The 12,689-nt window shown below is 50.9% G+C and overlaps 1 protein-coding gene across 2 annotated transcripts; it reads right to left on the bottom strand.

Moving 5' to 3' along the window:
* Window positions 1-1,270: 1,270 nt before the first annotated feature.
* Window positions 1,271-12,362, bottom strand: C1R (complement C1r). 2 transcript variants are annotated; one of them, XM_061418037.1, is made up of 11 exons: window positions 12,206-12,362; window positions 11,254-11,482; window positions 9,128-9,320; window positions 8,652-8,798; window positions 8,360-8,556; window positions 7,711-7,858; window positions 7,482-7,603; window positions 4,810-4,888; window positions 4,344-4,499; window positions 2,824-2,898; window positions 1,271-2,367 (listed from the first exon to the last, which is right to left on the bottom strand). In XM_061418037.1, coding segments are annotated over exons 1-11 (2,118 nt in total). In that variant the 5' UTR covers window positions 12,208-12,362; the 3' UTR covers window positions 1,271-1,597. The 2 variants fall into 2 exon arrangements, with proteins under 2 accessions (XP_061274021.1, XP_061274020.1); XM_061418036.1 differs by lacking the exon at window positions 12,206-12,362 and adding an exon at window positions 11,562-11,687.
* Window positions 12,363-12,689: the final 327 nt, after the last annotated feature.

Here is a 12,689-nt window from a genome sequence, read left to right as displayed (position 1 = left end):
TGACAAGAGTGTTTTAGTTCACACCTGTGAGAGGCATGAGATGTTCTAAACTGTCTGAATACAGATTCCTTTGAGCAGTTAAAAGATTGATTAGAAATTGTATTGGTGAAGGGTTTTTCACATGTTGGGCCAATGTTTGCTGCTAAGTTTCCATATCCCTTACCTGCTGTGTCCCTGGCAGTGTATTGATTAAAATAATTGGTGTAAGTAGTAGCTTTAATGTTTGTAACCTTGGACCCTTGAGTTAATTCTTTTTCTTGTTATAGCCCACCACACCTTTGCCCTATAGGAATGCAACTTTATCTAATGCTTTTGGAGGGTGGCGCCTGACTAATCACCTTTAGAGAAAAATAAGTTTTCTGAAGAAAGGGTCTTAAAATGTTAACAGGCCTCCGGGCCAGAAGATGATGCAAATCACCCAAACTTTTGCATATGATAAGTTTGCAGGAAGAAAGCCTGGCTTACTGCATGACTCTATCCCTTCCCCCATTATCCTCTATGCATAACTTAAGGTATAAAAACTACTTTGGAAAATAAAGTGCGGGCCTTGTTCACCAAAGCTTGGTCTCCCCACGTCGTTCTTTCTCTCACCTTCTGGCTGAATTGGAGCATGGAGACTCATCAAGCCTACTAATTATGCCTGGGCTTCTAAGATCTGACCGGGGAGGCCTTAGTGTCTCCTCTCCTTCGGGAGAACGGGAGGATGCCTGCAGCCTACGTAGGTGATGCAAATTCCTTATTTTGAAATTTTATTAGTTTTCCACGTAAACCAAGTTATTCAGCCTCTTTTCTCCACTGAATTTCCTCACTGAGCTATCCTTATTTAACCACTCTTTATATCCTTAATTAACGTTTAATTAAGCAATTGTTTCCTGATCCTCGCCAATGCCGTCCCAGCTTCGAATTCCCTGGATCCACTAGGGCTGGACCCCGGCACTGCTGCCTTCCTATGGAAACATTTTACATATGACTTCACTAAATATTTTTAAAAATCAATTAATTTTTTTTGGCTGTGCTGGGTCTTCACTGTTGCGTGGGCTTCTCCTATTGCCCAGCACAGGCTCTAGAGTACACTGGCTTCAGTAGTTGTGGCTGGAAGGTTGTGGAGCCCGGGTGCATGGGCTCAGTTGCTCTGAGGCATGTGGGATTTTCCCAGAGCAGGGATCGAAACTGTCTCCTGCTTTGGCAGGCAGACTCTATGGCAGAGCCGCCAGGGAAGCTCTGATGTCACTAAGTATATTTATATTTATTAAATACCGCTTTTAATTCATTTTACACAATGGGATTTCCCATAAAATTTTATTTGGAAGACATTCTATATTCAGTTATGCCATGGTATAAAAATGGAAGAGGACAATGATACCTAGATATGGTGGAATATATCTTGTGCAATTCTTGGGGGAAATAAAGGTGACCTTTGGGTTGTTTCAGGTGAAGAACATGGATGGGACTATAGAGAAGAGAATTTATTTCACATGGTGTCTTTCTGCATTAGTGATTTTAATATGGATTCTTAGAAGTTATCCACAACTGGTCAGATAAAAAAATTTTTTTTTAATACACTGCTCTCTGGATTCTGACCTAGGCAATCCTGAGGTCAGTCTTCCACTTCCATCACTTTCTTGATCCAGTCCACATACTTGAGGACATTGGTGTAAAACCCGTACCCTTCACCACACCCGATGCCCCAGGACACGATGCCTGTGGCCACCCAGCGGTCATTTTTCTTATCACTTACAGCAAAGACCCCTCCACTATCCCCTTGGCAGGAATCTTGCCTTGTGGCTGGGTTCCCAGCACAGAACATGTTTTCAGAAAACACATCATTCCTGTTTTTTTGCCGGAGCCAGCGCTCACAAATCTCTCGCTTAGCTACTGGCAAACGGACAAATCTGAGGTTGTGAGAAATTCTCTCCTCCATGATCCCAAAGCCACTGACATAGCCCATGAGACCCGGGTCATAGAGGGTCTCATTGTCTGGGAGGCAGATGGGCAGGAGGTTGGGGCCCAGGGTGACGCTATTTTCCAGCTCCAGGAGGGCGATGTCCCCCTCAAAATTGTGGGACTCTTCCTGGCGGTAGTCTGGGTGGATTATGACCCTACGGACCGGGTGGTTGGACAGCTTGGTGATATCTTCCACATTGATGTGGCCCAGGAACACGTCTAAGTTGGGGCTGCCCTGCGCCTCGTGGTCCTTGGGGTTGATGGTGTGCGCGGCCGTGAGGATCCAGCGGTCCCCCAGCAGCGCACCACCCCCGGGCCCGTGGATGTTGGTGTAGGCCTGCCAGGGGAAGTTGCCCAGCTTGGCCTTCAGGCCTCCAATGATGCGCTGCCTCTGCTCGACAGGGTGGACTGGCTTCCCGCACACTGGGGAGGAGAAGATGGGTTCAGGGAGAGAAACATCAGTGCCCGTCAGCCCACCTCCCTCCATGGTCTGTCCCCTCCCCTTTGCCCCTCTTTTTGGTTTAGGACCCTTTCCTTTCTCCCCATCTTTCCACCCCAACCCTCTCCTCACCCCTCGTCTTTGGCATATTGTCAGTCATCTCTCCTCGTTCTTATTTATTCTTTCCTGGGGCTTTTCTTGCCCTTTTTATTTATTCTTGGTCTCCCATCTGCTCAGTGAAAAGTCCAGGACTGTCAGGACAGGGCCAGCTCTCTGGGTCCCTCTGCCCTTCTCCTGGGGCATCTCCTCTCCTTTCATCAGATGCCCCATGTCCGTCTTCAGCTTCAGGCTGGACTGTCTCTCTCTTGTCTATGCCACCCCTCCTCCAGGCCCTGCTTGGCTGCCAAGGTCACAGAGGACAGTGGAGGGCTTCCACTCACCTGGCAAACACCGAGGCATCTTCTCTCCTACCAGCTCGTTCTTCCAAATGCCCTGAGCCGTGCAGGTGTACAGCCCTGAGGGGAGAGGGGGCTGAGCTCAGGCTGGGGGAGTGTGGGCAGGGGCCAAGAGCACCAAAGCGAGGACAGAGTGGAGGAGGAACAAAGGGAAAGGCTGGAATACCTGCAGGTGGGATACTGAAAGTGTGTTTTTTGAAAAGCTTCATGTGTATGTTTTTGTTTTGATGCTAAATGGAAAAATCAGAATACTTAACTCATATTTGTTGTGATCCCTATGTGTGAAAGTTGACACAAAAACTGGAAGGAACTTATCAAGAAGATCTTATCATTATTGCATCTTGGTGCTGGGTAGTGGGTGATTATGGGAGTTATGTTTTATTGTTTTGTTTTTTGAGGGTGTTTGTTTGGCTCTGCTGTGCAAATCTTAGTTTCCCAACCATGGATTGAACCCAAGCCCTCAGCAATGAAAGCATGGCGTCCTAATTGCTGGACCATCAGGGAATTACCCGTAGCTATGTTTTCTGATTGTGGACGGTGTACCTTGCTTGACCTCAACATTTTATCGCATTGAAGCACCTTGGTGATGCTTTCAGATATGCATCATTACCCTCCTCCTAGACACAAGGAGGGCTTCCCTTGTGGCTCAGATGGTAAATAGCCAGCCTGCAGTGAAGGAGACCAGGGTTTGATCTCTGGGTCAAGAAGTACCCTGGAGAAGGGGAAGGCTACCCATTCCAGTATTCTTGCTTGGAGAATTCCATGGACAGAGGAGCCAGGCAGCCTACAGTCCATGAGGTCTCAGAGTCGGACTAACACTAGAATTGAGAAAACTGGGTTTAAATAATTTATACAAGGTCATAAAACTTCTAAGTGCCAGAACCAAGATGCAAATGGAGAGTTGTCTTACTTCAAAGTCCAGCTCTTAAATAATACCATATATAGCCTGTAAACATGGAGAAGGACATGGCAGCCCACTCCAGTATTCTTGCCTGGAGAATCCCATGGACAGAGAAGCCTGGCAGGCTACAGTCCATAGGGTCACAAAGAGTCAGACATGACTGAATGACTAACAACAGCAACAACAATAGCCTATAAACAAGATATTTGTTTCTTTTTTTGGCATGTTTTAAACCTACAAATCATGTGATTTCTTTCATTAAAAAGTTTTCAAGATACCCACTGATGAGTCTGAAAGTAATTTAGTAATGTAAAAAGTCACAACACAGCAACCTGAGAGGGGATGTGGGGAGAATGCCGAGGAAACCCACTGATAAACCTGTAGTGGGGGTCGGGGTGAGAGAGAGCTGTTTATGGGATTTGAGTCTTTCATTCTATCAGCTCAAATGTTTCCTCTTTCAACCTTATTAGAAGCCTCTTGGCACCCCTGAAGCCAGTGCCCAGGATAAATATCTTAATATTCCCTCCTTGGAGACTCTGTTCAAAGAAATTGCAGAAGATGTTTCAACAAGAGGGAGAAGACAGCCATTTACACGTGTGCCTACCTCGCTCAGACTCGCTTGTGCTGCCTTTGGTGTGCATCTTGTAGAAGGGCTCATGGCAGTAGTACTGGATACGCGCCTCGTAGGTGTTCACCCCCTCTCTGGTGGTGTAATTGAAGGCCCCGTTGAGCAGGCTTCGGGGCTGCCCGCAGTCCTTGACTTGGAGAGAACACAGGGCCATGTGAGAACTGAGAAGGACTGTACTGGAACTTCAGTGGGAGGGGTGGGAACCTGCTGAGAGCCTTCGGGAAATATGGTCATTGGGGGCTCTTACGATGCATGAGAATTGGATGGGATAAAACTCAGTTCTGGGCAGAGCCCCTCATCTGCAGAGATGAAGGCCGACTGGTTCCCAGTGGGCTGGAGCCTTCAAAGGACAAGTCAGGGGAATGGCTTTTGGGGGTGATGCTTAGGCCCGACCCTCTTCCCTTCTCCTGGGGGGGAGACAGATGCTTGAGTTGCAACTTACTCCTGCACCTGGGCATGGCACGGTGCCATGTGCCATCATCCTGGCAGACAGCTGTGAAGGACAGGAGTGCCTTGTTCCCCTGTTGGAGCAGAGGTGGAGCAGCCATTAGTACAAGGAGGCCCTGAGGCTCCCTCCTGCCCTCGCCCACAGGGGAGCAGTAAGGATGCAAAGTCAGCTCTCAGCCCTTGAACCTCAACACCTGTGGACGTGTCTCCTGGCTCTTCTTCCTAGCCGGTCCTCTCAAACCAGACTGACAGATGGGTGCACTGAGCCACCCAGCAGGAAGTCAGAGCTGGGGACTTGCCTGGTGGTGCAGTGGTTAAGAATCTGTCCTCCTGTGTAGGGGATGTGGGTTTGATCCTTGTTCAGTGAACTAAGACCCCACATGCTGGGGAGCAACTAAATTTGAATGCCACAAATACTGAGCCCACATGCTGACACAGCCAAATAAGTAAATAAATAAATAGTTTTTTTAAAAAAAATATCAGAGCTAGGGCTAGTTGTTATACCCAATAATCCCCTCTCTAGACTCTTGAGGGGATTTCAAGAGTTTCCACTGAGGTCCAGTTGAACCCCATAATTTTATTTTTGAAAATATTTATTTATTTATTATTATTTATTTTGGCTGCTTTGGGTTTTAGTTGTGGCACTCAGGATCTTCAATCTTCATTGTGGGATCTTTAGTTGAGGTATGTGGGGTCAGGTTTCCCGACTAGGAATCGAACCCAGGCCCCCTGCACTGGGAGTGCAGAAACTCAGACACTGGAATACCAGTGAAGTCCCTGAACTTCACAGTTTTAAATTAAAAACCAAACAAGCCACAAGCACAGTTGCACGTTCTCTGCATTGAAACAAAAGTCTCTGCCCTGAAGTAGGGCCGTGTTTCTTCCCTCTGGACTGCCCTGCCAGGTAAGCCCCCTATCACTCCATCGCCCCCAGGCTGCAGTCTCCTCAAGGCTAAGGGCCTTTCCTAAAATGCTAGTGCAGCCCAGCCACTTTCAAGGGGGCTCAAGATGCTGACATATGCTAGGTGCTGTCCTAGGCCAGCAGACGGCAGGGACAGGACAGGAGATGGTACCCGCCGAAATGAAAAGTAACTGGGCAACATGAATGAGTTTTATTAACACCAACAAATCATCTCAGATTGTTAGCCCTGGATCAGACTGCAAGAGAATGTGCATAAGAACTAGGATATCTGAGCAAAATGTAAATTATCATGTAATCGCTCAGTCATGTCCCTACTGTTTTGCAACCCCATGGACTATAGACCGTCAGCTTCCTCTGTCCATAGACTTTTCCAGGCAAGAATACTGGGGTGGGTTGCCATATCCTTCTCCAGGGGAATCTTCCCCACCCAGGGATTGAACCAGTGTCTCCTGCATTGCAGGTGGAATCTTTACTGCTGAGTCAAATAAAAAGTAAATAATGTGAGATAAACTGTGTGACTAGGTTTAAAGTTGATGATGTGAATGATAAGTAACAAGGTAAGGGTGCTGGGGGCATAGATGGGGCAGGTTGCAACCTGAACGGGGGGGAGGGGTGTGCCCAGGACCCCCAGTCCTTCCTGGACTAACGAGCAGTGATCTGGCTGACTCATCTCTATTCAAAGGGAAGCTCCACGAAACCTGTGTGAACATGTGCATTTCTTTTTACTATACTTCCCACATCCAGAACACTGCCTGCCACTGAATCAACACTTAAAATGTTTGTTGGGTGAATTCACCACAACAAACCGAAGGTCTCTTCTCTGATTCAGGGTGGATCTTCCGAGGGGACCTACTGGACAAAGATAGGATGTCCAGTCCCAGGTCCCTGGCCAGGGTAACTCCAATTGTATGGTTTATAAAAAATAGCATTAATTAATTAATTATTATTATTAATTGCCTTCACTGGTTCCTCACTGCTTTCGGTAGTTGTGGCGCACGGGCTTAGTTGCCCTGAGACATGTGGGATCTCAGTTCCCCAACCAGGGATCAAACCCATGCCCCCTGCACTAGAAGGTGGATTCTTAACCACTGGACCACCAGGCAGTCCCGAGAGTAGCATTTTAGTTTCCCAGCTTTTGTGAGATTGACCAGTGGAGCAAACCGCATTCTTTCCTGGGTCTGCAAAGCTCTGGACAGGGTGGTGGGTCTGGGGTAAGACCACCAGTGGACATAAACGGAGCCTCTTCTGATTGTCCGATTGGGAATGCTGCCCGATTCATGAATCTTTGAGTAAAGCTAGGTAGGTTTTAAAAACAAAAACCGAGAGCCCTGGAGCAAGAAGCAGGGGATTTGTTGCCGGTCTCTGCTGTACACAATCCCAGTGATGTTGAGTGAGTGAGGCCTCGCACTTCAACTCCACCCCCGCCTGTTTGGTTCCTCAATGCATAGTGAGTTATAGGGCGAGGTCCTGCAGTTCTTAGACTTGGCTGGGCATTAGAATCACCGAGTAACTGTAGGTAATCCTGACACCCATGCTCCCCTTCAGACCCATGGACTAGTCTCTAGCAGGGGACTGGACATCAGAATTTTGAAATCCTATTTCCAGTGTGCAGTCAAGTTGGAGCAGGCCGGGTAACCCTTCCAGCTCAAACATGCTTATGTTTCCATGTGGGGCTGAGCCTCCATCTTCCGTGTGAATTATGCTGGACTCTGGGTCAGCTCCCTCCCCTTGGCCCTGGCTCTTACCTCCACGAGCTCGTAGCCTTTTTTGCAGGTGGCGATGAAATAGTCCCGGTACTGGTATTGAGGCTGCAGGTCCTGAATGATGGTGAATGAGTCCAGGGTCTTGGGCTGGGGGCACTTGATGACTGTTAGAGAGACCAGAGGGCATGTTTATTTCCGAGCCACTGGCCTCCTTTCTACCTGCCTCATCCTGCCCCCTTTCTGGCCCGTGAGGGGCCCCGGGCAGCCTTACCTTCACTGGTGTAGTACAGCTTCCAGCCCCGGCTGTCCCCTGACTCGTCCGTGAAGAAGAGCAGGTCCACCAAGTTGCTTTGGGCATCAATGCGCTCGGGCCTTTGCTTTCCACAGAACTCACCGATGTTCCTCCCGCTGACATAGATCTGTGGAGGCGGGGGAACGGAGGGAGGGTCATGTCTCCAATTCAGATACAGGGCCAGGGTGGTGGTGCTGGTGGTGTGGATCCTGCTTGGTGTATGTTTTCAGCTGGAGGGTAGTAGGCCTCCCGAGGACCCACCGGCCAGGAGTGTGTGCTAAGTTGCTCAGTTGAGTCCAACTCTTTGCGACCTTATGGACGGTAGCCCACCAGGCTCCTCTGTCCATGGAGTTCTCCAGGCAAGAATACTGGAGTGGGTTGCCATGACCTCCTCCAGGGGATTTTCCTGACCCAGGGATTGAACCTGAATCTCTTACATCTCCTGCACTGGCAGATGGGTTCTTTACCACTAGAGCCACTTGGGAAGCCAGGTGTGTAGGACAACTCATGTGGGACATTGGCCATTTCTGCACCCATTGGCCAGACAGTCCAGTGGGGAGGAGGGATGAGAGGAGACGTGTGGGGATGGGGACGAGAGGATTTCTCTCTGGGGGTGGGTTGGCTGTACCTGCAGCTGGTCGTAGGGACAGTGTATTTGCTGGTGGTCATCAATTTCAAAAGGCTCCAGGAATTGAAGGTGGAGGGTGTGGCCTCGCTCTACTCGGATACTGTAGTTGCAGCGCAGGTCAGCGGGGTAGGGCCGGGGGTACTCCAAGCTGGAGATGTAGCCTGAGGGCTCCGTGAACAGCTCGCTGCTGCATTCGGCTGGGAGAGCAGAGCGGGAGCGGGAGCGGGTCACCCAGCGAGCCCCACCTTGCTCAGTCCCTGCCTCCTCTGAGACCACCCAGGCAAGACCTCACCCTGGCAGGAACGCCCATCCGGCTGGAGCTCATAGCCTGGACGGCAGGAGCAGAAATAGCCGCCGACGTAGTTGTGGCACAGGTGCTGGCACCGGGCCGGGGGGTCCTCCTCGACTGAGTTGAGCTGCAAGGCACATTCGTCCACGTCTGGAAGAGATTCCAGAAGGAAGGATTCAATTCCACAGAAGCCAGGGTGGGGGGCGGGGCAGGGACCTGTGGAGGCCCTGGTCTCAGCGAGGTCACTCATCAGAGGCTTAAGGACAAGGTTATCTCAGGCCCACCTGGAACTCCCGGCCCCTCTGACCCTTTCTGGGACCTGCTCAGTGGGGACAGGGCCCTGGTGGATAGCTCTCCTAGAAAAAGGTCTCTTGGGAAAAAACAAGAAGGCCAGGCTTCCCGAATCTTTGGATTCAAGAATCCCCTTTTCCGGCCCCCGTTCAGTATGAGCCCAGGAGCCCAGCACAGGCACCACTCACCCACGGCTTGGTAGTACGCCAGGAAGCCCTTGTAGAACATGATGGTGCCGTTCTCCTCGTTGGAGAAGTCCGAGTGGAAGGTCAGCAGCATCTTGTTCCCTTGGGACATGAATTCCTTCCTTCCTGGGGGGTTGCCCAGGGGAGAACCCAGCTGCCCACAGAACCTCCCCATGGTCTTCTTATCAGCAGAAATCTGTGGAGGAGGGACAGGCGGACAAGCTGTTGAGGGGACATGTCCCACATGGAAGGTTATGAAGGTCATCCTTCTCTTGTCCCAGAGAGGGGATCCCGCCCCGCTCCCGACCCCCCTGGATGGTCTCCAGTTGCTCTCTACCTGCTGGGCTCTGGCTGTTCCAACTTTCCCAGAGGCCTTTCCTCTGTCCTGCATCCCCACCGACTGACCTTGCACGTTATCCTATGTCTGGGACTCGGCCCTCCCTTTCTATGACCCCCAGCTATGACAAACCTAGACAGCATATTAGAAAGCAAAGACATCACTTTGCTAGAAAGGTACGTCTAGTCAAAGCTATGATGTAGTAGTCATGTATGGATGTGAGACTTGGATCATAAAGAAGGTTGAGCACTGAAAAACTGATGCTTTCAAATTGTGGTGCTGGAGAAGACTCTTGAGAGTCCCTTGGACAGCAAATAGATCAAACCAGTCAATCCTAAAGGAAATCCACTCTGATTGTTCACTAGAAGGACTCATGCTGAAGCTGAAGCTCCAATATTTTGGCTACCTGATATGAAGAGCTGACTCATGGAAATGGTCCTGATGCTGGGAAAGAGAGAAGGCAGGAGGAGAAGGGGATGACAGAGGATGAGATGGTTGGATGGCATCACTGACTCAATGGATGAATTCAAGCAAACTCTGAGACATGCTGAAGGACAGAGAAGCCTGGTGTGCTGCAGTCCATGGGTTTGCAAAGAGTCTGACACAACTTAGTGACTGAACAACAACATGTGTCAGACCTTTCTTTACCCCCATCTCTTCCCATGTCCACCTCACACTGGAATCCTGGTTGCCTTTACCTGGTTTCTATCATTCCTTCATCCCTAGAGGCTGGATGGTCGGCTTTATCCTCTGTCCTGTCCTTCACCTTGTCTTGGTCAACCCATTCCTGTCCAGCCATGACTCCTGATATTCAGCTGAATGTGAGCATCCGGGACCTGCCAGCTTAGAAGGCATCACTGAGATCCCTTTACCTCTTCCTTCACAGATTCCTTAACTCCTGCAAAGCAGAAGACGTCCCTCCTCCTATCTCATCCCCACTTTGCCTACCACCAGAAACCTCCCTACCAGCACTGCTGACATCTGAAGTCCTCTGGGCTGGGAAGATACGGCATTTTCATGGTATTCTTTTATACCCTCCAGGGGATCTCCTGGAAATAGTATTTATGGGTTGTGTGTAGGCTCTATCTGAATCCTGAATCAAGAACCTCATTTTAAATTTTTTTTTTATTTTTAGGCTGTGCTGTGCAGCATGTGGAATCCCTAACTTAGGTTAGTTCCTCAACCTAAGTTCCCCAGGAACCAAACCTGGGCCTCCTGCCTTGGGAGCACAGAGTCTTAGCCACTGGATCATTGGGGAAGTCTCCAGGAATCTCATTTTTATTGGATGTAGAAAGAGGGACTGGGACGACGCTCTTGGTCATGACAGAGGAGAGGGGACTGAGCCCACTGTCCTGGCTGGAGACCACCCTTGAGCCACCACCACACACATGCCGCTTCCCCACGTCCCTGTGTTCCTGGTGAGGAGGCAGCCACGGTGACACTCTCCATGGCAACAGGGAAACTGAGGCATGGAAGTTTCCAAAATCCTCCGGGCAAGTAAGCAGACAGGGAAGGTTTTTCTGACTCCTGTGGACAGTGCATTCCCCAAGAGCAGGGCCTGTCCCCTCCCTCTCTGTTTCTCCCCTCTGTGCTCCACGAGGGTCTCTCAGAGCAGTGGCCTCCCATCCTCGATACCTCTGGACTTCCAGAGCCCCACCTGGCCATCAGCTTTCACCGGCTTGGGGCTGTGTCCCCAGGCAGGGTGTCCTAGCCAGGCCGGTCAGAACCCGGGTCCCCTGGTTCCAGAGACACTCAGTCCTCCCTCTGCCCACCCCCCTAATCTGCCCCCTACCTTGACATAGTCATAGAGACAACCTTCCGAAGGCTCCAGGTCAAACTGCCAGAAGACAAGCTTCACCTTGTACCCCGTGGGTACTGTGATCACAGTGGTCCTCTCAAAATTGTTAGGGTAAGGCTTGGGGAACAACGGGGACATCACCTCCCCATAGAGCTTCTGAGGGGTGGGTGTGGCGCCTCCCACCCTGTAGAACAGGACTGGCAGCAGGAGGTATAAGAGCCACCTGCCAAAAGAAAAAAGGTGTCTGTAGGGCGGGAGGGGTGCAGACCCTTGTTGTTTGGTAGGGGATGGGATTGCCGTACCGCTGGGCATTTTCCTCTCGGTCCATTCTAGATCTCAGGGAGATGTCCTAGGGTGGGTGGGGAAGGTGCTGGGGGGAGGCTGGTCTCTGCAGCTGCTGCACTGGGTGCGCCTCCCCAGGCCAGTGTCCAGTCCAGAGGTCATCGTGCTGCCCCCACCTCTCTCCCCAGCCTCCTCCCTGCCCTGTTGCATCACTCTGCTCCCCTTCCAGGAATTGGGCTGGCTTGGGACCAGTAAACTGAGGGTGGGGGTTTCTAATCATGGTCTCTGAAATGGCTCCCACATGCTCAGCAAGGCCTCTGGGAGAGACCACCTATGGAAGAGTGTCTCAGGCACAGAGGCTGACTGTCTAGGCCGAGGGAGGGACCACCCCCCCGTGACCCCCACCTTGCTGCTCCCTGTGAGCTGGAGGAGGAAGGCAGTGCGGACTCACCTCCTGGGTCTGAGCCTCCTTTCTCCTTGGGAGGAGAGATGGGGCATGCATTTGCGAGCGTGCACGTGTGGGCACACTGGAGGGATAAGGTGTATGGGGAGGGTCAGGGTGCTCCCAGTTCCCTGAGTAAGTCTGGGACAGGAGGCCCCCAGTGCCCAGGATCGTCCCCTCTGGTGTCTCCCTCCCTCCTTGGTCCCCACCAGGCTTACTCACATTTCTCAAGGCCTGTTGTTGGATCCCTGACTCTTGTGACAGCGTCTTCATGCAGTCTGGGTGCAGAGAGAGCAGGGTCACGCAGAGGAGGGAAGGGGGAGGGAGGGACTGTGGAGGGGGAAGGGGTGACCATTCCGGGAGGAAGGTTGTAGGGAATGAACTATTTGCATAAACAAAACCAAAAAAGAAAAAAAAAAACAATTCTGTTTCGGTTTAGTTTTGGTTGTGAAATGCCTGATGGTGCTGCCACCTGCTGGCCTTCAGGGTAAGGGCTAGAGAAGGTTCTGCATTTTTAGGGACAGAAAGCCTTGGGTTGGAGGCCCAGATGTCCCTTTCTAAACCTGATGGGAATCCCGCCCCCCTTCCTCAGGGCCCTTTCTGGTGACTGCAGCTGAGTGTTCCGGGTTCCTACCCAAAGAGCAGTGGAAATTGCAGTTGAGGGGGTTTTGTGACCCTCTCTTCTCCTTTAACCCCAGTCCTTAGT

The sequence above is a fragment of the Bos javanicus genome, chromosome 5, assembly GCF_032452875.1.
Source record: "Bos javanicus breed banteng chromosome 5, ARS-OSU_banteng_1.0, whole genome shotgun sequence".
NCBI classification, from domain to species: Eukaryota; Metazoa; Chordata; class Mammalia; order Artiodactyla; family Bovidae; genus Bos; species Bos javanicus.
Note: the sequence above shows the minus strand (reverse complement) of the source record. Positions and strands in the feature narration are given on the sequence as shown.